A 21812-nucleotide genomic window follows, 5' to 3' on the forward strand; every position below is an offset into this window, starting at 1 on the left:
AGCAAGTTGATGCAGGTAGTTTATCCTGTCCTCCTCTGACTTTTAGTTCATGCAGCTGAAAAAACTGCATTATTTGAGATGACCTAATATATATTATGCCCAGGAGACCCTCTTGAGGTTGTAGATAGTTTCTGCTACCTAGGTGACCAAATTAGCAGAAGTCATGCATAGACTAGAGAGAAATGAAGGCAGTATGTGCCATTGGATGTGCCACATCAGTATACATGTATGACAAAGCGCAAACATATTCATAAAAAAGTTGGGCATAAGAGTACTGTGTTCCACCTACATGTAACAAGAAAACTTTTTACACATCCTGCCCCAACAAACCAAACTATATCTTCTCTTTTCCTCACATTTCCTCTTTCAAGCATTATCCTTATTTCTCACTCCTCAGTCCTGTTCTCACAGCTCTGCTCACTGTATCATTGCTATCAAGTAGCCTTCCACCCTCTCTATATACCCAGGTTTTCACCACTCACTGCATCCCCCACCCCCACTCTCTACTCATGCTTCTTTGGCAATACCCTGCCATCTATATTATGACCACCATACCTCCAGGGTATGCCCTGGCACTTGCCACCATCTATCTTTTGCTTCTTTTACTCTACCATCCCATTTATATTCTGATCCCCATACCTTGTGAGTATGCCCAGCACTTTGCCACCATCTCTCTCCTGCACTCTTATCTACTCCCACTCTCTCACTCCTCCTTCTCTTCCCTCAGGCTGGGTAATCACACATCTCCTTTACAACAGCACACCTGTTTTTGTCCCCCCCCACTCTCTCTCCCATGGCCAGGTAACCATGTACTTCCTCTACAACAAGACACCTATTTCTGCCTCTCTGTCTCACTATAACCTTTCATTATCTGACATAAGACCACCTCCTTCAATGTTCCCCTCCCTTCTCAAAGGATCTTTGTTTTGCAAGTTACTTGGTGACCCTACCAGTGCTGATGCCACGTAAAAAGCATCCATTCTATACTGTAAAGTGTTTGGCATTTGGAAGGGCATCCAGCTGTAAAAACCATGCCAAAACTGACCTTGCCTGTGCTTGTGCCATGTAAAAAGCACTCAGTCCATGGTGATTGGTATTAGGAAGGGCATCCAGCCATTAAAACCATACCAAAACAGACACAGAAGTCTGGTGCAGGAAAGAAAGATCCTGGTCTATTAGGAATTACCACTAAGATGTCTTAAATATCTAGTGGTGACAAGGATCTGGCATATAAGCATGATAGTTGTAAATGAGTGTCACAGTAATGCAAGCAGTGTCCTTCGTTCCCAGAATTCTTAGAAAGCATGTTTGGTCATGAAGAAATATTACTTTATCTGGAAACAAGTGAAGGTTGGCAACAGAAAGGGAAACCAACCATAAAGATATGCCTTAACAAATTCTGAACAACCCATGCAAACATGTAAAAGGGGACATTCAAACAATTAATGTCAGTCTTAGCATACGTAGGACAATTAGATAAGCAATAGGATTGTATTGAGCTCCAATGTCTGCTTTTGCATTGTTTCTATGGCTGGGTGCCTTTCCTTATGCCAATCTCTTTGCAGAGTGTACTGGGTGTTTTTTCATGGCATCGGAGCTAATGAAGTCACTATGTAACTTGTAAGATTTAAAAAATGGCTCCTAGACCAAATAGGTGTGTAGTTGAGAATGGGGTGTCTTTATGCCAAGTTTTATGGAGCTACATTATGACAGAGGGACAGAAATAGGTATCTTGCCGTAGGCAAGATACATAGTTACCCTGCATTATATAAAGATGAGTGGAAAAAGCTGGAAATAGCTGGAAAAAGCTGGAAATGGCTTTGACTGTCTTCCATTTTGTCTTAGCATTCCATTTACAAAAGTATTTTCTATGCACTCAATAAATGGCAATGCATTTTTAGGTGCACTTTTTTTTTCAAGCATTGCAGTCCTATTGGTACAACAGCAACTGGCAGAAAAGCCAAAGCATTCACTTTTTGACAGAATAAAGAAAAGTCTATATCATTATTATAAAAATTTACAAGTCCCAATTGCTGAATTTTTCTCCCAAGTCAATTGGCAGAAATGGAAAAAAACAGAAATGCACAGCACTGTCACCAAAAACATGTAAAAATGCATTTTGAACTGCCAGTTCAAAGTCTATGCTCACCTCAGTTATGTCATTTTCAATTCCATGAACTTCCATCCCTTCAACAAGAGCATATAACATTTTAACATAAATTTCTTCCGACTTCCCTGGTAGCAATACAAAAACAAGAGGATGTATTTCACTGTGGATTTTGGCATGAATTGTATATATTTGGGAAAAGATGTTGGGACATGTTTCAAAAATTCCATCACCAAACCAGTGTTTTGATGAACCTAGCTTTTGCAAGGATGGTGGTGCTGCAAAAAATCAAAATTCTTTCTTGATCATCTTCTCCAGTATCATGTACTGGCCAATTTTCTCCTCTCATGGTTATCCTAAATCTGCCTTGAACATCTACATCAGCCAATGATGTTGGAAGCTTGGGCAGCTGTTTATTTCTTACTTTTCGAATATTTTGAGTGATGCAAGCACTGGTAGGAAGCAGTGGTTGGGAACCTTTTGGAACCTCACTAATTGCATCAAATTATTCCTGCAGGTTTTTCTGATGTTGTAAGAGCTTTTTCATTAATTTTGTTTAATGCTTGGAACACATGCACTTTTTCACTACCACCCACATGGTTGTGTTCTGAAGTCTTCATAACTTTATGATTTCTGCTTAAGATAAAATGGGTGGGACACTTTCGATCTGCACATCACCAATAAGTAGCACTTTTAGCTGAGTTATTCTTCATATAATAGTAGCCATTATAGCAAAGTTTATCTTTTCCCTGAGTTGTTTTCATGAAATGTATAGTACTTTCCATGTTGGGGTTTAATCTGTAACTAAAATACAAAGAATGAATAATAAGCTTTACAACTCAAAAATAGAAATATATCTAAAAGACTTAAAGAGGAAACTGAAATCTATGTAGTTAGTGTCATAAAACAAAGAAGTCATTATGCCAAAATAATCATCAGGTGATAGTTCTTTGTACAAAAAGGATTATTAGGAAACTGAAATTTATCCAGTTAGTGTCATAAAACAAACAAGTCATTATACCAAAATAATCATTAGGTGATAGTTCTTTGTACAAAAAGGATTATTAGAATATAGTTATTTAGAGCTTTTTACATTTTTTTTTTTTTGAGATTCTATAAGCAAAATAGTTATTAGACCAAAGTGAGTTTAGACATAAATGTATTTATACTAAAGGGCATTTAGACAAAAATGCCTTTAGACACAAAAATCACTTTAGACCAAAGTTCTTTAGACCATAGCGCATTAGACCGAAGTGTTTTAGATGAAAAGTCCTAGATCCATATATATATATATATATATATATATATATATAAGCAATGTTAATTCTCTAAATGAAGTATTAACAGTAACTGCACGATAAAGTGTAGTATATTGCCACTTAAGTGTGGCTGACCCCTAGGGGTGGATGTTACTGTTGCTTTTAGCCCCAGGAGGACATCTCCTCCAGCTGGCTCATCGACACACGACTGTGTCCTGTTTGCCAAGGGAGTTATCCCTCTCACCTCGACCAGCAGCACGAACGTATCCGGATTTCAGGGTTATTTCCCTTCGTCGGCGTTCGACAGCTGATGACCTTGGTGAGAGAGACGAAAACCTGGCAAACCTTATATCTTCTTTTCCAGTGACATTCTTCACTGATATTGAAAAGGTGAAAACAAGCAATGTTAATTCTCTAAATGAAGTATTAACAGTAACTGCACGATAAAGTGTAGTATATTGCCACTTAAGTGTGGCTGACCCCTAGGGGTGGATGTTACTGTTGCTTTTAGCCCCAGGAGGACATCTCCTCCAGCTGGCTCATCGACACACGACTGTGTCCTGTTTGCCAAGGGAGTTATCCCTCTCACCTCGACCAGCAGCACGAACGTATCCCTTGGCAAACAGGACACAGTCGTGTGTCTATGAGCCAGCTGGAGGAGATGTCCTCCTGGGGCTAAAAGCAACAGTAACATCCACCCCTAGGGGTCAGCCACACTTAAGTGGCAATATACTACACTTTATATATATATATATATATATATAATACACATAAACACACAAGAGATAAGTACAAGACAAAATACCAAACAAATACATATTAAATGTACATATACGCATATATAATATATATGTGATATGTAATATATAATCTTTTATTTGTTTTTGTTTTTTAATTGTTTCAGTCATTAGAATGTGGCCATGCCGGGGCACTGCCATGAAGAATTTTATTCTATTAGTCTCTTCTGCTGAGCCTCTAAGTTATGAGGATGCAAACACACCAACACTAGTTGTCAAGCAGTGGTGGAAGAATAAACGCAAACATGCACATGCACACACACATACACACACACACACATACACACACAAACACACACACACTCACACCCATACACACACACGTGCGCCGGGCTTCTTTTAGTTTCTGTCTACCAAATCCACACACAAGGCTTTGGTTGGCCTGAGGCTATAGTAGTAAACACTTGCCCTAGGTGCCATGCAGTGGGAGTGAACCTGGAATCATGTAAATGGGACAAGAAAAAACAGGGAGATGTCATTCAGAGTTTTCTTTCATCAGTCGAGTTCCAGATTATCTTTGCAGGAACTCGACTGACGAAAGAAAATTCTGAATGACCCGTCCCTGTTTCTTCTTGTCCCTTTTTGTATCATCTAACTGTCTGGATGTCTTGTTGTTGCCTGTTGCATTCTTGTCCCATTTTTTGTATTCTTTTTTATATACATATAGCGGTGTACGTACACTTTGGTCTCTAATATATATATATCATCATCATCATCATTTAACATCTGTTTTCTATGCTGGTATGGGTTGGACAGTTTGACAGGAGCACACCAGCCCAGACTCCATGTCTGTTTTAGCACAGTTTCTATGGCTGGATGCTCTTCCTAACACCAACCATATTATAGAGTTCTTCTAGGGTGCTTCTATGCAGCACTGGCATACATGGGTATGGGTGCTTTTTATGTGGCACCAGCACCTATTAGCCTGCAAGATTAGGAATGCTCAGCTGGAGAGGGATGCAGTGGACAATCCTGTAAAACATTTAAGAATGGAGTTCATAATATTCTTTTTCTTACATTGCTAACAATTGTTTCATCAACTCACATTTTAACCAATCTTGTGTCATTTTGTTAACATGTCAGCAATTATTGATTTATTCTCTGTCACTGTGTAAATCTTCTTTCACTGCACTCATTGTAAGTGATTCCTCAGAACTTCACAAAAAGTAATATGCTGACTGATTAGCCAATCTCGCTAGTAAGTACTCTCATACCATTCTGAAGTGGGCAGTTCCTACTAAACATGTACATTCAAGGCAAATATAGGAAGAGAGAGAAGAAAATTGATGGAGGAGAATTAGTAGGATTTGACAAGGTAATTAGCTTCATTTTGGCTTGACCATTTGGTTTATCAGTACAAGAATGTATTACATTGTGTAACCATTTGTAAAGATGCTTGGCAGCTGACTGTGACGATCGAGTATTTTCCAGTCATCGCAGATATAAATTGTCACTTGATCAGCAAAGTTATTGTCTGAATATCAAAGGGCAAATTTTCAATGTTTCCGATAACCTAGATGAGGCTATCCAAGAAAAAAAAATTAATTACATCCATTTTCATGCACATATATTCTTACACAAGCACACGTATATTGTGATAAGTATTTTATATATGCACAGACACTTGTGCTATTTTCTTTACACTCATATTTAATTATACATACATAGTCACATTTTTACAACCCTAAATACATGAATAGATTCTTATCTGCACACAAGTATGTGTGTATATATATATATATATATATATATATATATATATATATTCTCACGGTGGTGCACCAGCATGACCGCAGCCACTTGGCTGAAACACATAAATAAATAAATATATATATATATATATATATATATACATACATGTATATATATATATATATATATGTGTGCCCGTGTGTGTGTGTATATATATATATATATATATACACATGCACACATACACACACACACATACACATATATGTAGATATGTAAGTATGTATGAATCTGTATGCATAAATATGTAGAGGAGTAGAAGAACAAACACCAAAATATTGAAATTTATGTGTCAAGCGAGAGCAAGATGACTAGTACTAAGTTGACTGCAGGTTTTATATCAGAGTATCCTCTCCTAGGCTTTTCCTCAAAAGGAGACTGCAAGCCAGCAGTGGTAGATCAATTTGAATTCGGAGTTTTATTCTCCTATACTGGTTGTCCTAACCACGACCTCAAAAAAAAAAAAAAAAAAAAAAAGCCCAGTCTGACTGCACCCAATGGAAAAAGGGGCTTCATTCCCAGAACCAGGACTACATCTACAAAAAGTTATGTTCTAGGATATGACTCTATCATGAAGTATTGAATTATCAAGAAGTATTAAACCAAAATGCAACAGTTAATGCAGATAAGTAGTGTTGTCATTTGAAAGCATTGCACAAACATTTACAGAAAAAGTGCCCATGACGAGTCATTTGTAAAAAGCTGTTGTTCTTACATAGCAATGAAAGACCACATATTACTCAAGTCCTTCAAGAAATGATTATGGCATTAAATTTGGAAGTTTTGCCTCATCCACCTAATTCTATTACTTTTCAGATCATTGCAACATTATTTTGAAGGAAAACAGTTTGTCAAGAGGTTAAAAATGATATTGAGTGTTTCTTTGGCTCCAAATTTGAAACAACAATTTGCCAAATATATGGGATTACGTAATCAATAATGAGAAGAAATATTATCTTGATTAAACATATTAAGACCAAAGAAGCATTTGTTTCTTACCCAACTGATATAAGGGTGTAGTGAATAAACTGTCGTCTAAATTACAAAAAAATGAAAATAACACACACATCTCATTTTAACAGGTATATTTACCAAAATTACATAAAAATATCTTGAAATATTAAAGAGTAAATTTATTCAATAAAATCGCCACTGGCTTCAACCATGGCCTCTAGACGACTTTGGAATATAATCCTTGCCTTCAGTTCATCTTTGGTGTTACAAGGAGTTTTCTTGGTTTCTCGCTCAACTGTGCCCCAGCACCATCTGATTGTGGTCGATGCCAGCTCCTCTGGCTCCTGTGCCGGTGGCACGTAAAAAGTACTCACTACACTCTTGGAATGGTTGGCATTAGGAAGCATGCAACACTATGTCCAGAGACAATAAACAGCTGTAGAAGCACTGCCAGATCAGATTGGGGCCTTGTGCAGCCTCCTGGCTTCCCAGACTCCAGTCGAACCGTCCAGCCCATGCCAGCATGGAAAACGGATGTCAAATGATGATGATGATGATGTTGCAGTCTGGAGTTAGCTGGCCAGATGTTAGGGGTGATGTGGCTGCAGAAATTGTCTGACAGCCATGACTAGGTTCTCCTGTTTGTGTGGCATGGTGCAGAATCCTGTTGCCAAATATAGAGTGTTCCAGCAGCCACCCTCTTGACCCAGGGCAGCAGTACCTCCTCCAGGCTCTTGATGTAGGCCTCCATGTTGAATCTGAGGCCACGTGGGAAGATGAAGGGAGGCATAATGTTGCCATCACTAATGATCATTCCAAACACCATGACTTTGACTGGATGTTTGGTTTTTATCACTCTTAGTACATGTCCTCAGATTGACATCTGAACACTCTGAAATGTTCATATTGGAGCTTCGGGCACAAATTCCAAGCAGTACAGCATGTCATTTCCAAATTTCTGGCAGAGTGAATTGTGTCATGGTGCTGTTTTTCTCACAGGCAGTGCCCAACTGACCCTACTATACTGTGTAGTCAACAAAATCAAAAACAAACATTAAAGCATTATAGAATTTTTAGTATTACTGAAGTTATGATGAAAACATTTTTTAAACAGATAACACTAATGGGGATTTCTTATTGTCTTATTTCTTATTTTCCAGATGCTATGAAGTGTGGAATTCCATTGTTTTGGTTCAGAGATGGTGGCATGCATGGAAAGGTAGGCATCCAACACTATGTCCGGAGACAATAAAAAGTTGTCATGCAAAGCTGATGACCATGGGCTCTGTGAACGAGGCAAGAAGTGGCCATCCAACCACATTGTGATCAGCAGAGATCATGGCAACAGTGCAGAAAATGTTTAATCGCAGCCCACAAAAATCAACACATCAAGCAGCTTGTGGAAGTGTACTAACACAATACGTACGGTGTTGCATAAAGAATGGAATATGGAATGGTTTCTAAGAAGTCCAAATCTCACACCATGTGACTTTTACCTGCGAGGTTACACAAAAGAAGAGGTGTACAACACAAAACCTCACACACTGGAGGACTAGGAAACACGGATTCAGGAGGTTCTCAGTGATATCCCAGATGACAAAGGTTGTTCATTCCATCCCTGGTCGTTTGAAGAAACTGGTTGACGCCGCCGGTTCTTACGTTGAAATATGAAGATTTACCTTCATTTTCCAATGTAATATAGAACATGTATCATTTGTTTCAATAAATTTGTAAAAGAAATATGGATTTTATTACCAATTACTTACTTTTCACCCACCCTGTATTATCTTTGCAAATTATTTTTTCTCATGAATTATTTGCTCCATATATATACACACATATACATATATATATACATACATATGTATGTATGTATCTATGTCAGGTCGCTCTTATAAGTATTCCTGAGCGCTACTGGTAACATGTAATCCAGTACAACCTGTCTCATGGTCGGGTCGTCGGTGACTAAACTGGCAACCCCACCAAGCTCGCTTGGTGAGGAGGGTTGGCATCCTGCGGGATGTAAAATAAGACTCGTCGAAAGGATGTAAGAACTACTGTGTAGTAACGTCCACCCAACAATGTTTGTTTCTGTGTGTGTGTTTAAATTCTGTGTGCGCGTGTTGTTGTGCTGTGCTGTGTGTGTGTATATTTTTGTATGCATTTCTTTTTATATATATATATATTTTTTTTAATTTTTACTTTTTATATATATTTTATATTTCATATGTATCTCCATTGCATTTACTTTTCTCCTTTCATATCTACATCTTTTATATTGACTTTTCTATGTATTTTCTATGTACTTATTATATTCTGTTTTTTTTTTTTTTTTCTAATATGTGGGGTAGATGAGGCCCATTAGCCAAGTGAAGGCAACTCTTCTAGGAGAAGGACACTCTGACATAAAACCAGGTCCATGATTTCTGTGGGAGCAGACTGGGCTTTTTTTTTTTTTTTTTTTTTTTTTTGAGGTCGTGGTTAGGACAACCAGTATAGGAGAATAAAACTCCGAATTCAAATTGATCTACCACTGCTGGCTTGCAGTCTCCTTTTGAGGAAAAGCCTAGGAGAGGATACTCTGATATAAAACCTGCAGTCAACTTAGTACTAGTCATCTTGCTCTCGCTTGTCACTGGATTATACTATTTTGACCCAGAGAGTGGCAAAGGTGTTGTACAAGCGTTTGTCACTAAAATCCAATGAAGTACAGATGTCCCCAACAAGACAAAACACTGTCAAATCACAGTCATCTTAGTATGACCCCAGAAAAAATTAGGGAAAAGAAAGAGAGAGAGGAGGGGGAAGAAAAAAGGAGTGAGAAGGGCAAGAGAGGAGAGGAAGAAAGAAGAAAGGAGGAGAGAAAAGTCCTGTGGTGATGGAGGAGTGGCGACGTATACAGACTTGACCAGTTGGAAGCATACAGTTACAAATCTGCACATAAGGCGGCAGGGTTCTTATCTTAACATCGCTAACATGTCTTCATGGACAGGGGCTGTTTTCGGTGGAGAATCCTGTGTCTGAGCAGCCCTTTTAAGGAGAACACTGCTCACCTGGATATACTGGGAAGGTGCTAGAAAAGGTGCATTAAAAATTGTCTGTCCGCACTCTGCTGGTTAGATTACTGCGGCTAACGGTGGTTCAATATAGCAGGAACGAACAAAGAAATATAAGCAATAATAAAAAGGATACGAGGAAAAAGGTTTTACTTAACTTGGCATGCTGGAATGTGAGAACTCTCTTGGATCGAGCGGATAGGCCTGAAAGAAGCACAGCTCTAGTAATTAAGGAGCTGAGACGTCTTAATGTTGATATTGCAGCTCTATCTGAAACAAGATGTTCAGGTGAAGATCATCTTGTTGAAAGAGCAACCGGCTTCACAGTGTTCTGGGTTGGGAGGCCAAAGGGAGAGAAAAGGGAGGGTGGTGTTGGGTTTGCAATTAGAAGTAATTTACTGAAAGACCTAGAACAACCACAAAGTATAAATGACCGCATGATGAAACTCCGGATCCCTCTCTCTTGTGGACGCTTTGTGACTGTTTTCTCCATCTATGCTCCCACACTCTCAGCAAATGAAGAAAATATCCATGTTAAAAGTAGTATCCTCTCAGTCCCTCTGAATGAGAAGTTGGTTGTGCTCGGAGACTTCAATGCACGTGTTGGCAGGGACAATAATGCTTGGAATGTACTTGGGCGGTATGGAATAGGTAAGGTGAACAAAAATGGTTTACACCTGCTACAAATGTGCTCTGAACTAGGGTTGGCTGTTGGGAAAACATTTTTTCACCATAAGCTGAAACATAAAGTCACCTGGATTCATCCAAGATCAAAGCAAGGTCACATGATTGACCTTGGATTAACTCGGAAATCTGACCTACAGGATTTGTGTAGTCTCAGAGTATTGCGAGGAGCTGATTGTGATACTGATCACAAAATGGTTAGGGCTAAGTTCAAATTCAGGGTTCATACAAGAAAGCGCAGTGCAGGTGTGCGAGTCCCCCAAAAAATTGATGTAGGACAACTTAAACAGCCACAGGTCTCACAGCTATTTCGGGATAGATGCAGTAATATTTATTTTGAAGGTTCATGGCAATCTTTTCGAGAAGGATTATATAAGGCTGAGTGGATGTGCTGGGTTTTAAGAGGAGACAACATAGAGATTGGTTTAACTCCAATGATGCAATGGTAAATGAGCTACTGGCAACAAAGAGGTCTACTTATGAAAAACTTCTTAACCCAAACATTAAGGGCAAAGAAAAACTAGAAAAGGTATACAGAGCGCAGAAAGCAGAACTGCAAAAGGAATTAAGGAGGCTCAAAGATACCTGGTGGAGTAATTTGTCTGAGGAAATACAGGCATCTTATGAAAGGAAAGACATTAAAAACTTGTACGGCTTATTGCGACAAGCTTTTGGACCGCAGTCCTCAACGTATGTTCCCTTGAAATCAAAAGACGGAAATGAGGTTATTAAGGATCCTCCTGGAATAATGAGCAGATGGAGGGAGCATTTTGCGGAACTTTTTCATAATCCATCTGTAGTGAACATGGCTGTCATAAATAATATCCCCCAAAGAGTGATAATGCAACACATGGACGATGCGCCTTCCATTGAAGAAGTAAAACTGGCAATATGGAAACTGAGATCCAGCAAAGCTCCTGGGCTGGATAGTATTCCAGCTGAAATTCTGAAAGCAGGTGGAGATCACATCTCCTCCGAAATTCATAGCCTGTTGTGTCAAGTTTGGACTGAGTCCTCTGTGCCACAGGAATGGATAAACGGCATTCTAATCCCTATATACAAAGGTAAGGGACCCAAATCAGTGTGTGGTAATTCCAGAGGAATAACTCTCCTGGCACATACTGGGAAGATACTTTCGAGGATCATGTTAGAACGTCTCGTGGAGAATGTGTGTCCACATGTGATTCCTGAGGAACAGTGTGGTTTCAGACCCGAGCTGGGAACGATGGATATGATATTTTCTGCAAGGCAGGTTCAGGAGAAATGTTTAGAGGAACAAATGCCACTATACCAGGTTTTTATAGATCTAACTAAGGCATTTGACACGGTAAACAGGGACGCACAGTGGATTGTTTTGTGCAAACTTGGTTGCCCAACACATTTTGTGGGCCTCTTCGAGAAATTGCACAGCAACATGAAAGCTCAGGTAGTTTTTAATGGTAATCTATCTGATGAATTTTCAGTGGACAACGGTGTAAAACAGGGAGATATTCCTGCCCCTACACTTTTCTCTATATATTTTGCCACATTGCTTTGGTATGCATTTGAGGATTGTAACAGGGGAATCGGAATCAGATTCCGGACATCTGGTAGCATATTTAATCTGACCAGGTTTAACTGTAAGGCAAAGGTTTTCAGAGTACTTGTCAGAGAATTGCTCTATGCTGATGATGCTGACTTGCTGGCACACACAGAGGAAGATATGCAACATTTAATGGACAGATTTTCCACTGCATGTACATATTTTGGACTCACAGTAAGTCTGAGAAAAACCAAGGTAATGTTTACCCCCACACCTGGACAAATATATACTGAACCAAACATCTTTGTGAACGGAACAAGATTAGAAGTCATTGACACCTTTGTTTACCTTGGAACCACACTGTCAAGGGATGGTGGTCTTGATGCAGAAATATACCATCGAATAGCGAAGGGAAGTGCTGCATTTGGAAAGCTTGAAAAGCGAGTATGGGCTGATAGAGATATCTCCCTGCAGACAAAAATCAGCATCTACAAAGCGTGTGTATTGACTGCACTTCTTTATTCAGGTGAAACATGGACCACTTACAAGCGTCATGTAAAGATGCTAGAAAGGTTTCATCAAAAGTGTCTAAGACGCATCCTAGGAGTAAAATGGAAGAGTTTCGTAGCAGATACAGAGGTTTTGCGCAGGGCGCACTGTAGCTCAATTGAAAAACATATTATCCTGGCCCAAATGAGATGGACTGGGCATGTAATTAGAATGAAGGATGATCGTTTGCCGAAGCACTTATTTTATGGTGAGCTCAGCTCTGGTGAGCGATCGCGGCAGAAACCGAGAAAGAGGTATAAAGATTGCATTAAACAAAACCTAAAAAAACTAGATATGTATGAAAGTGATTGGGAAGGAGATGTTCTGGATCGAAGCAAGTGGAGAGCTGTTGTCAGGACGAGCTGTGATGTCTGGGAGGAAAAGATGTTTCAGCAACTTGAGCTTAAGCGGGCCTGTCGAAAGGGAAAAATTGTAAACAATGGAGAGTATAGGATGTGTATTGTGTGTGATCGCATTCTTCTGTCAAAAGCAGGATATGTGAATCACATGAAAACACATGAGGGTAGAAATTCCAGACACCCTAAATACCAACCGCCTTCTGCGACCTGTGGCATATGTCACAAGGTTTGTAAAACAATACCCGGACTTAAGAGACATATGCTGGTTCACAGAAGCGTTTCCTTAGAATCAGATACCAGTGGGCAAGGATCGAGAGGCCTGAACATTTGTCATCTGTGCTGTAGACCTTGTCGCTCAGCAGCCGGATTTCAAAGTCACTTGATGATATGTGTGGATTGTTGAGGGGATGGCTATCGTCTGTCAAGATGGAGCAGTCGTCATGTATGTATGTATACATATATATATATATATATTATACAAGAATAAGGGCAGGGAATCGTCAATTAATAATAGAATTAATAATTAACAATTTTGCCAAGTAGTTCAGTATGAAAAAACCTTTATCGGTAAAACCATTTATCATCATAAATATACAGGGATTAGCATTGAGTTGCTTCTCCAACGTACTGAAAATTTTGAAATAGCAGTCAAAGAACTACTGATTCTAAACTACAAATTTTTCTCTAAACGGATGGCGATATTTATGGCACACATAGAACAAAAAACCGGAGGGAGAAGCATAAACAAAACAAGTCTTTAGTTAATCAGATACGATCGTTTCATGGTTAAGAGAATGAAAATTTCTCTATTCCAAATCTTCAGTCCGATATTCTGATAAATTTGAAAGTGTCTCTAAAAAAATTCACGGTAATTTTTGGCCATGCGACACCAAAAATCAACGATAAGAAAGGCACTTACGAATTCATCGGCTAGTGAGTTCAGGCATCTCACCTATATATCTATATATATATATAGATTTCTTTGAGGTGAGATGCCTGAACTCACTAGCCGATGAATTCATAAGTGCCTTTCTTATCGTTGATTTTTGGTGTCGCATGGCCAAAAATTATATATATATATATATATATATATATATGTATGTATGTATGTATGTATATATATATATATATATGTATATATATATATATATATATATATATATATATATATATATATATATATACAGGCACATTCTCTATGTTGGCTGGACCTCAAAACTTCCAGACACACAGATTCTGAGGACTACTGATATCTTGAGTATTGAGGCGATGGTGCACAAGCACCGGTTACGTTGGACTGGACACCTTATTAGAATGAAGGATAGCAGGATTCCTAAGCAGATGCTATATGGAGAATTTGTGAATGGAAGGAGACTCCAGCAGAAACCAAGGCTGCACTTTAAGGACTATGTCAAGTCCTCATTAAAGGCCTGTGATATGCAGGACACTGACTGGGAGAACAATGCCTGTCATCGCCACGGATGGAGGAAGCAGGTTAAGGAGGGGATTGACACTTTTGAGAGAGCACGTATCCAGCATGAAGAACTTAACCGAGCTGCGCGAAAGCGCATGGCTCATATAGTGAATGGGGAAAGCTTAATCTGCAATGTTTACAGTCGTGTATGCTTGTCAAGCGCAGGGCTCATTAGGCACCAATGGAGCTGCAAATGCAAAATATAAGTTAGTCCTAGAGCGCACAATGTTCCTGAAGGTCGGCAATGGTCTTCCTCGGTCACGAGTGGACGGCCATCATATATATATATATATATATATATATATATATATATATATAAGAGCATTGTAGTTCACTTGAAGCATTGTAGTACAGAAGTAGAAAATGAAAGAAAAGGGAAATAAAGCTTTTAACAATGCAGAAAATTTTACAAAAAATCTTTATATTTCAAGGCTTATCTTCAGAAGGAAGCAGTCCATGAAATGTGTATTTACATTGATCTTGCTGTAATTGAATTTTAAACTGCTTGGTGTTTGGGTTTGCAGCAGCAGCAACAACTCACTAATTGTTGCTGCAAACAACTCTTCAACTCATAGTCATGGACGGTATGACGTATTTTTATGTGGTGATGGTGGTGGGAGATGATGTTGGTCATAATCAGTGATGCATTGCTTGCACCAACAGCTGGAGAGTTGCTGCTGCTGCTAATGCAAGTATCAAGCAGTTTAAAATTAAATTACAAGCTTGATGTGAGTACACACTTCTTGGATTGCTCCCTTCAGAAGATAGGTTTTTGTACCTGAGATATAAAGGTTTTGTGAAAAACTTCTTGCATTGTTAGAAGCTTTCTTTATTTCCCTTCTCAGCAGAAATGCTTTATAGTATATCCTCTAGCTATCTAATATTCCAGGTTCAAATCCCACCTGCCAGGAGATGGCAATGGGAAACCACTCCAGTATTCACCTCTAGTCTAGTCATAGTAGCCTAAGTTCCAGTAATTTACTTAATGGTAGCAGAGGAGGGTATAGACCTACCCAGGTCATGTAGCGAGTGCTGGAGAAGGTTCCATGCACAGGACCTGATCAAAACCAGACTACACTAGACTAGATATATACATACTCATCTGTGAAACTATGCTCATTTTTTTCTCTCTTTGTTTTGTTCCCTCTTAATCCTTTCTGTCAAAGAGCATAGGCTCAAAGCGTAAAAGACTTCTCCATTCTTCCTGAGTGTTAAACTAATACACTTACTTGTTGTTCCTACACCTGTCTTCATCTTGTTTTCTGTAAATTTGGACTATACATACACACACACATATATATATATATAATATTAGATATGTGGAGTTTTCACTCAGGTGACTCAAACTAATAGGCGTATGTTCTGAGTACTCAAATAGGTAAAAATTAGAGAATAGCGTAGATAAAGAGTCCAGGCTACATATATTTCACAGCTAGTGGAACCTCAGTAAAAGGTAGACAGCATACTTCAAGCCAAGGATACCTTGATTATATGAAGTTTACATTGTCATTAGGAGATCCCATGTTAACTTGTTGGAGATTTGATCGAAATGTGGAAAAAATTCACAACCTTTTGTTCATGAAAGTTGTTTTTTATATCTTCGACGGATTTCTTGAAGCTCACTAACTTCCTACACCTTGATCCTTGGATCTTACCTTTACATATTTGTCTATCTATGTGTGTGTGTCATATATTTACAAAAGCATATACATGTGTATATGCATGTGTTTATAAACATACACATAAATTCATATAATTGATGTAAATATATATATATATATATATATATAAACATTTGTAAATATGTATCCATATGTATGTTTACATACGCACACATATATATAGATGCACACAAACATATCTATACATGTATATTCGTTGTACTTATATTTACATATACATATGTATACTATCCCTCCCCCTCTCTATATTTTATGAAATCTCGTTGGCTCGTTATTTAGTGTATTCACTTCCCAGAAGGCCATTGGGGAAGAGACGCCATAGTGCTTTCCTGTGTGCGGTGTATGCTAGAGTGAACGAGAAAATCTGAAGGGAGTGAGAGTGTGCTTTGCTCTGATATATTATTTCATTCTTGGGCCTTTTGTTAAACACCTCCTTTCAAAATAACAATTCTCGTTTACTTCGTTTATTTTCTGTAGATTATTGCTCAGTATTTAACCTATTTCTAGCCTTTTTTCCCCTAGATACACGACTCTATTTTTCCGTTACCCCATTATTTCTGAAAGCATGAGTCAATACATCCAAGTTGCTGAGGACGAGAATTCGGAGCTGATAGAAATTCCCATCGAGTTAGATGGTACTTTGTTACTGAGCACCCTCTCTGCCCAGTTTCCTGGCGCTTGTGGTCTTAAGTACCGCAACCCTAACACATGTGCAGTGCGCGGTATTCGCCTCAGCCTGGGACAGTTATATCCTCCCGAAGACGGATGGGAAGATCGGGTTTACTACAGTGTCTTTCCGAAAGGTAAGTTTACATTTTAAACTAGTTTATCATACCTCATTGCATACGTTTTAAATGCTGGAAATTGTTGGTAGCATACTCGAATATTTCCTTAGATTTTCAATGCGCCTTAATGATCATTTTTATATTAAAATGGCAATGTTGCTCCTTTTTACCTATAAATTACTTTTTATGATCTTGTACGTAAGTTAATTGTAATTTTGTTTTAAAGTATTCAGATTGATATTTGCCTATCTATATATCCTCTGTTACATAAAAATAGTTTCAATTTACTTTTGTGAATATTCATGTACTAATTTTTATTCGCCCTTTTCATTCCTCATCTTTTTGCAAGTATTCTCTGCTGTTATTTTGATGCACTCTTTCTGATTGTATGAACCGTCGCATTTTCCTTTAATCTCTGACTTTAAAACGGTAGCCTTTTATTTGGCTTTTATCACCTGGAAACCTAAAAAAAACAAAACCTGTTGCTAGTCCGTTGATAACCGTGAAATAGTTTTGTATGTTGTTTATTACATATAAAGAGTAAACAGCTTTCTGTTTCCATATCGCTGGCTTGTGATGAAAATTTTGTAAAAAAGGGGCGAGAATAAATTTTAAGCTGTTCTTTTTAAAAACGCTTTTCTCGAAATCACCATCGCATAGTGAAAGTATGTTATCCTGTGGTACGTTATAAGAGGAGGACAAGGATTAATGTTAATGCCCTTAAAAGGGTATCATCTTTCTTAAAGATGAAAGTATTCACTTAAAACTGAGAATTGGGTCGCTGTGTATGATATTGAAGGCAGCCACAGTCACTTCACCACAAAGGGAAATAACAGATCCGCCATATTGCTGTTATATGTTTGGCACTAAACAGGATTTTTTGTCTCCTGACTTACCAGTCATCCAGTATCTTTGTATTTAGTTTAGTCAGTTCGTTCGTATCATAACCCATTCCTTTATTATACATGTATATAATGAGTGTACGCATGTAAAATTCACAAAATGCCAGAAATAATCCCCTGACAATTGACCTGTATTGCTAATTGCTGTCGGTGACTCTCCCACCCCCACATGCGCGCGCACATATCAGCAAATACAATTTCTAGATAATTGCTACCCACTCCGTTTCTGTCAGTGTTGTTTTGTTGAAAGTTTTGTGTTGTTGTGTTGCCATGGAGTATTTTCCTTTCAAGACTGACAAGTATGAATTGTTGTGTACAGATAACAAGAGGAAGAGTGATGATGGCATGGACAGCGGAGCCATCAAAGCTAAAAGAGTCAACAAAAAGTGTAGCGACCTTATTGTATTGGGCCTACCTTGGAAAAGTACTGAAGAAGATTTGAGGCAATATTTTTCACAGTTTGGTGAACTGTTAATGGTGCAGGTAAAGTTAATCTCTTCCTTTACATTTAATCTCCGCAATGTAGTCGGGCTATAAGTGAACTTTAATAAATTGCTTAATTATTGATCCCGGGAAGAAAAATGTGTATATAATAAAATAGAAATACCAGAATTTTAACCTTTTTTCTTTGTTTCACGCCTTGCAGAGGTGTGGCGTTCTACTTTGGAACAATAGTGAGGTTTTTTTAAAACGGGAGATAGTGTTTGTCACTTCGAGGATTTGACCTAGCTCACTTACTGACCAGTATGATCCTCTACTCATATTCAGAAGACCGGTATTTTTAACTGCTTAGTTTCGAGAACGCTGTCAAGTGAGATGATTATGAAGTCCATTTCTTGCTGTCTTCCAGAATGTGACTCGGACACGAGTTAGCTGTTTTGTTGATGCACTCATTTTAATGAGTGTTGTCGACACGAACATTCAGAGACTTATGGAGTACTGTTGGCTGTAACTATCCACTATTTTTATTCATATGGGCTGGGATGACGAGTGGGTTTGTCTAAATATTTATCTTAAGACATTACGTCTTTCAGAAAGTAGACGAATTCAATCATGGAAATGATTTTCTTATGCAAATCCAGTTTTTAAAACTCCTGTTGGTGGTGTCCACGTTCCCACTCTACCAATAGTAACAAATAAATAAATGGGGCAAGTGGTGATCCTTTTCTGTGAAAGAGAATAGTTTTGGGGTTAAGAAATAATTAACTTTGAGTTCTGAAAGTTGTTAGTTTCAAATGTTGTATTTTTTAATATATAGATTTCTTTTCTTATCTCTTCGTATAATTTACAGGTCAAAAAAGATTTGAAAACTGGGCAGTCAAAGGGCTTTGGTTTTGTTCGATTCCAAGATTATGAATCCCAATTAAAATGTATCAACCAAAGACACATGATTGACGGGCGTTGGTGTGATGTGAGGATTCCAAACTCCAGGGTAAAATGTTCCTTCTCACTAAAAACTTTGTTTCACATTTCTTTGTACTTCCATCTTGTCAGCTCTCCTCTCTCTCTTTCTAGTTTGTTAGCCAATATCACCACTCGATATTTTATTAAAGATAGGGCTTGGTTTTGGTGTGAAAGTATTTCTTTTAAAATATTGTAATGGCAATCCATGTTTATAATGGAAAGAAAGTCTTGACTATTAATATCTGCCAATAAGAGCATTAAAACTTATCTGCACCTAGACACGAGATATTCTTCCTTAAAAATGTTTAGCATTAAAAATTTGATCTTGTCTTTAGTTTATTTTAACTTTTATTTATACTATACTGCTGTTGTGTTCACTTGTATTTATGTGCATCATTTCATTTTCTGTTTCTAGGATGGTAGTCAACAGCAAGTAAACAGTAAAGTGTTTGTTGGCCGGTGTACAGAAGACATGACTGAAGATGACCTTCTCACTTACTTCTCTAAATATGGTGAAGTCATTGATGTCTTTATCCCCAAACCATTCCGGGCGTTCGCATTTGTTACATTCACTGATCCTGATGTTGCTCAAGCTTTGTGTGGCGAAGACCACATTGTGAAGAATGTCAGCGTTCATGTGAGCAGTGCACTGCCGAAACCTGCAGATAAACATAATAGCGGCAACTCTGGCAACTGGGATAGGCGTGGTCCTCAAGGCAACTATAATCAAGGTTATGGACAGGGTGGGTGGAATCAGGGAAACCGCAATAGTAATGGCAACATGAATGGACCCCCGATGAATTTTGGCAACTTTCAGATAAATCCAGCAATGTTGGCAGCTGCTCAGGCCATGCTTAGTGGGCCTGGGGGGTGGGGGCCATTAGGAATGGGACAAGGTGGAGGTGGAGAGTCTAACAGTCAAAATAGCAACCAAAGCTTTGGTAGTATTGGTAGTGGTCCCAATAACAATTATTTGGGTTGGGGTGGCCCTGCAGAAAATGGTCAAGGGCATTCAGCAAATTGGGGGGGTTCACTATCAAAATCTGGTGGATGGAATTAACGGCTGATCATTGTTTGCAATGCATTTTAATATATTTTTTCCTCCATCTTTTTGTCTTTTCTTCACTCAGTCCCATTCATACCTGATTCACTGTTCTTTAGCAGTTGTCACGTTTCTTTTTGATCTTGTCAAATTTGCCATAAGTCAAGGTCTTTTCATTTAATCACTCTCAGTCCAGTTTTCTAATTTTAAGTGTGTATGTATTATATATGTATGTTTATATATGATGTATACACACTGACATTTTATTACCTGGACTGTCATCTTTATTTTGATCCCCCCCTCTCCTTTCTTTCCCCCTCTTCATACTTTTGTTATACATGTTTGTTGAATGTTGTGAGTGATGTCATGCTTCACTTTCCCTTAACTGCCGACCAACTTTAGACAGCAGCACTTTTAGAACAGTCCCTCTACATACATCTCTATATCATGCATTTTCACTTGATTCAGTGCAATTTTGTATTGTTAAGTGAAATTTTTTGTGCAGCTTTACTTTGAAGAGAGACATTGTGAACTGTCTAAATTGTCTCCCCTTACCCTATACATTCCTTCTTCATTTCCTTCATTTTGCTCTTGGATGAGCAGCTTTCTATCATTTCATCTATTCATTTTTTTTTTCCTGCTCGGTAATGTGACTCTCCTAGAAATTCCACTAAAATATACTTTCATCTCCCCCCTCATCGTTTGATTTTTCTGCTGCTGTATTGCCTGAAAAGAATCCCTTACTGACTTTTCTTTTCCATATCTCCTATTTGTAAACATTTCCCTTTATTTTATTTTATTTTTTTTCTTTCTTTTGAATGAGTGTTAGCTTTGGTCTGGGTCAGTGAAGATCATTTTAGTTGTGTGGTGGGTGACCATTGGTAATATGTAAATAGTTGCCAGTCGTTTGGATTGCACGCACGGACTGATGCACGCATGACAGATGTGAACGAACTGAATCAACTTTGTTGAATGGGTGACGGATGTCTCCTTTTTTTGCGTGTTGAATGGGAGCTGATCTGTAGAGAAAGTAAATAAATATAAAATGCATGAAGGTCTTGTGTTTTGTGGCAGTTGAGAGAGTTTGCTCTTTGTTGCAGGGGCTGGGCAAGAATACAAAGAAAATTGTGTATTTAGTTGAATGTCTGGGACTTGTTTAAAAATGAAACAGGTTCAAGTATCGGTAAAATTGCATTTTTTTTTTTCATCCCACTCCACAGCAAACTGCCCTTTATGCTTGGCATCATAATGATTATAAGAGATGATTGCTAATTGTTTTGTGAAAATTTATAGTGTTTAGGGTAATGTTCATATTAAAATCAAATTGTTCAGATGAGTTTAAAGATAACCTGTTGGGAAATTTCAGATCCCATTTGGATTGTAGCATTTAAAAAAAAAAAGTTTCATTTTCAAGTAATGAGAAATGGGTATGAACACTAGTGATGCTGCATTATACCAATAATAGTGGAAAATTACTGACTTTC

At 38.2% G+C, this 21812-nt stretch overlaps 2 protein-coding genes across 2 annotated transcripts in view; both read left to right on the forward strand.

Moving 5' to 3' along the window:
* LOC149132305 (uncharacterized) overlaps positions 1 to 8334 on the forward strand; it is a 29465-nt gene extending 21131 nt beyond the window's left edge. The window contains exon 4 of the mRNA XM_089364897.1: positions 8030 to 8334. Within this exon, the coding sequence (XP_089221023.1) occupies positions 8030 to 8195 (166 nt within the window). The 3' untranslated portion in view covers positions 8196 to 8334. The remainder of the gene's footprint in view (positions 1 to 8029) is intronic.
* Positions 8335 to 16496: 8162 nt separating this feature from the next.
* Positions 16497 to 21378, forward strand: LOC106871120 (TAR DNA-binding protein 43). The gene is made up of 4 exons (XM_014917431.3): positions 16497 to 16998; positions 18202 to 18365; positions 19174 to 19314; positions 19702 to 21378. Exons 1-4 carry the CDS (start codon positions 16761 to 16763, stop codon positions 20344 to 20346), a joined length of 1188 nt encoding a protein of 395 aa, XP_014772917.1. The 5' UTR covers positions 16497 to 16760; the 3' UTR covers positions 20347 to 21378.
* The last annotated feature ends 434 nt before the right edge of the window (positions 21379 to 21812 follow it).

Source organism: Octopus bimaculoides, chromosome 16 (genome assembly GCF_046866305.1).
Source record: "Octopus bimaculoides isolate indiv1 chromosome 16, ASM4686630v1, whole genome shotgun sequence".
Lineage (NCBI taxonomy): Eukaryota > Metazoa > Mollusca > Cephalopoda > Octopoda > Octopodidae > Octopus > Octopus bimaculoides.

Excerpts from the sequence above, each read along its gene's own strand:
- LOC106871120 (XM_014917431.3), top strand. The coding sequence starts at position 16,761 with ATGAGTCAATACATCCAAGTTGCTGAGGACGAGAATTCGGAGCTGATA. Across the intron at positions 16,999-18,201 it reads CTACAGTGTCTTTCCGAAAG|ATAACAAGAGGAAGAGTGAT; the intron begins GTAAGTTTACAT and ends TGTTGTGTACAG. Across the intron at positions 18,366-19,173 it reads GTGAACTGTTAATGGTGCAG|GTCAAAAAAGATTTGAAAAC; the intron begins GTAAAGTTAATC and ends TATAATTTACAG.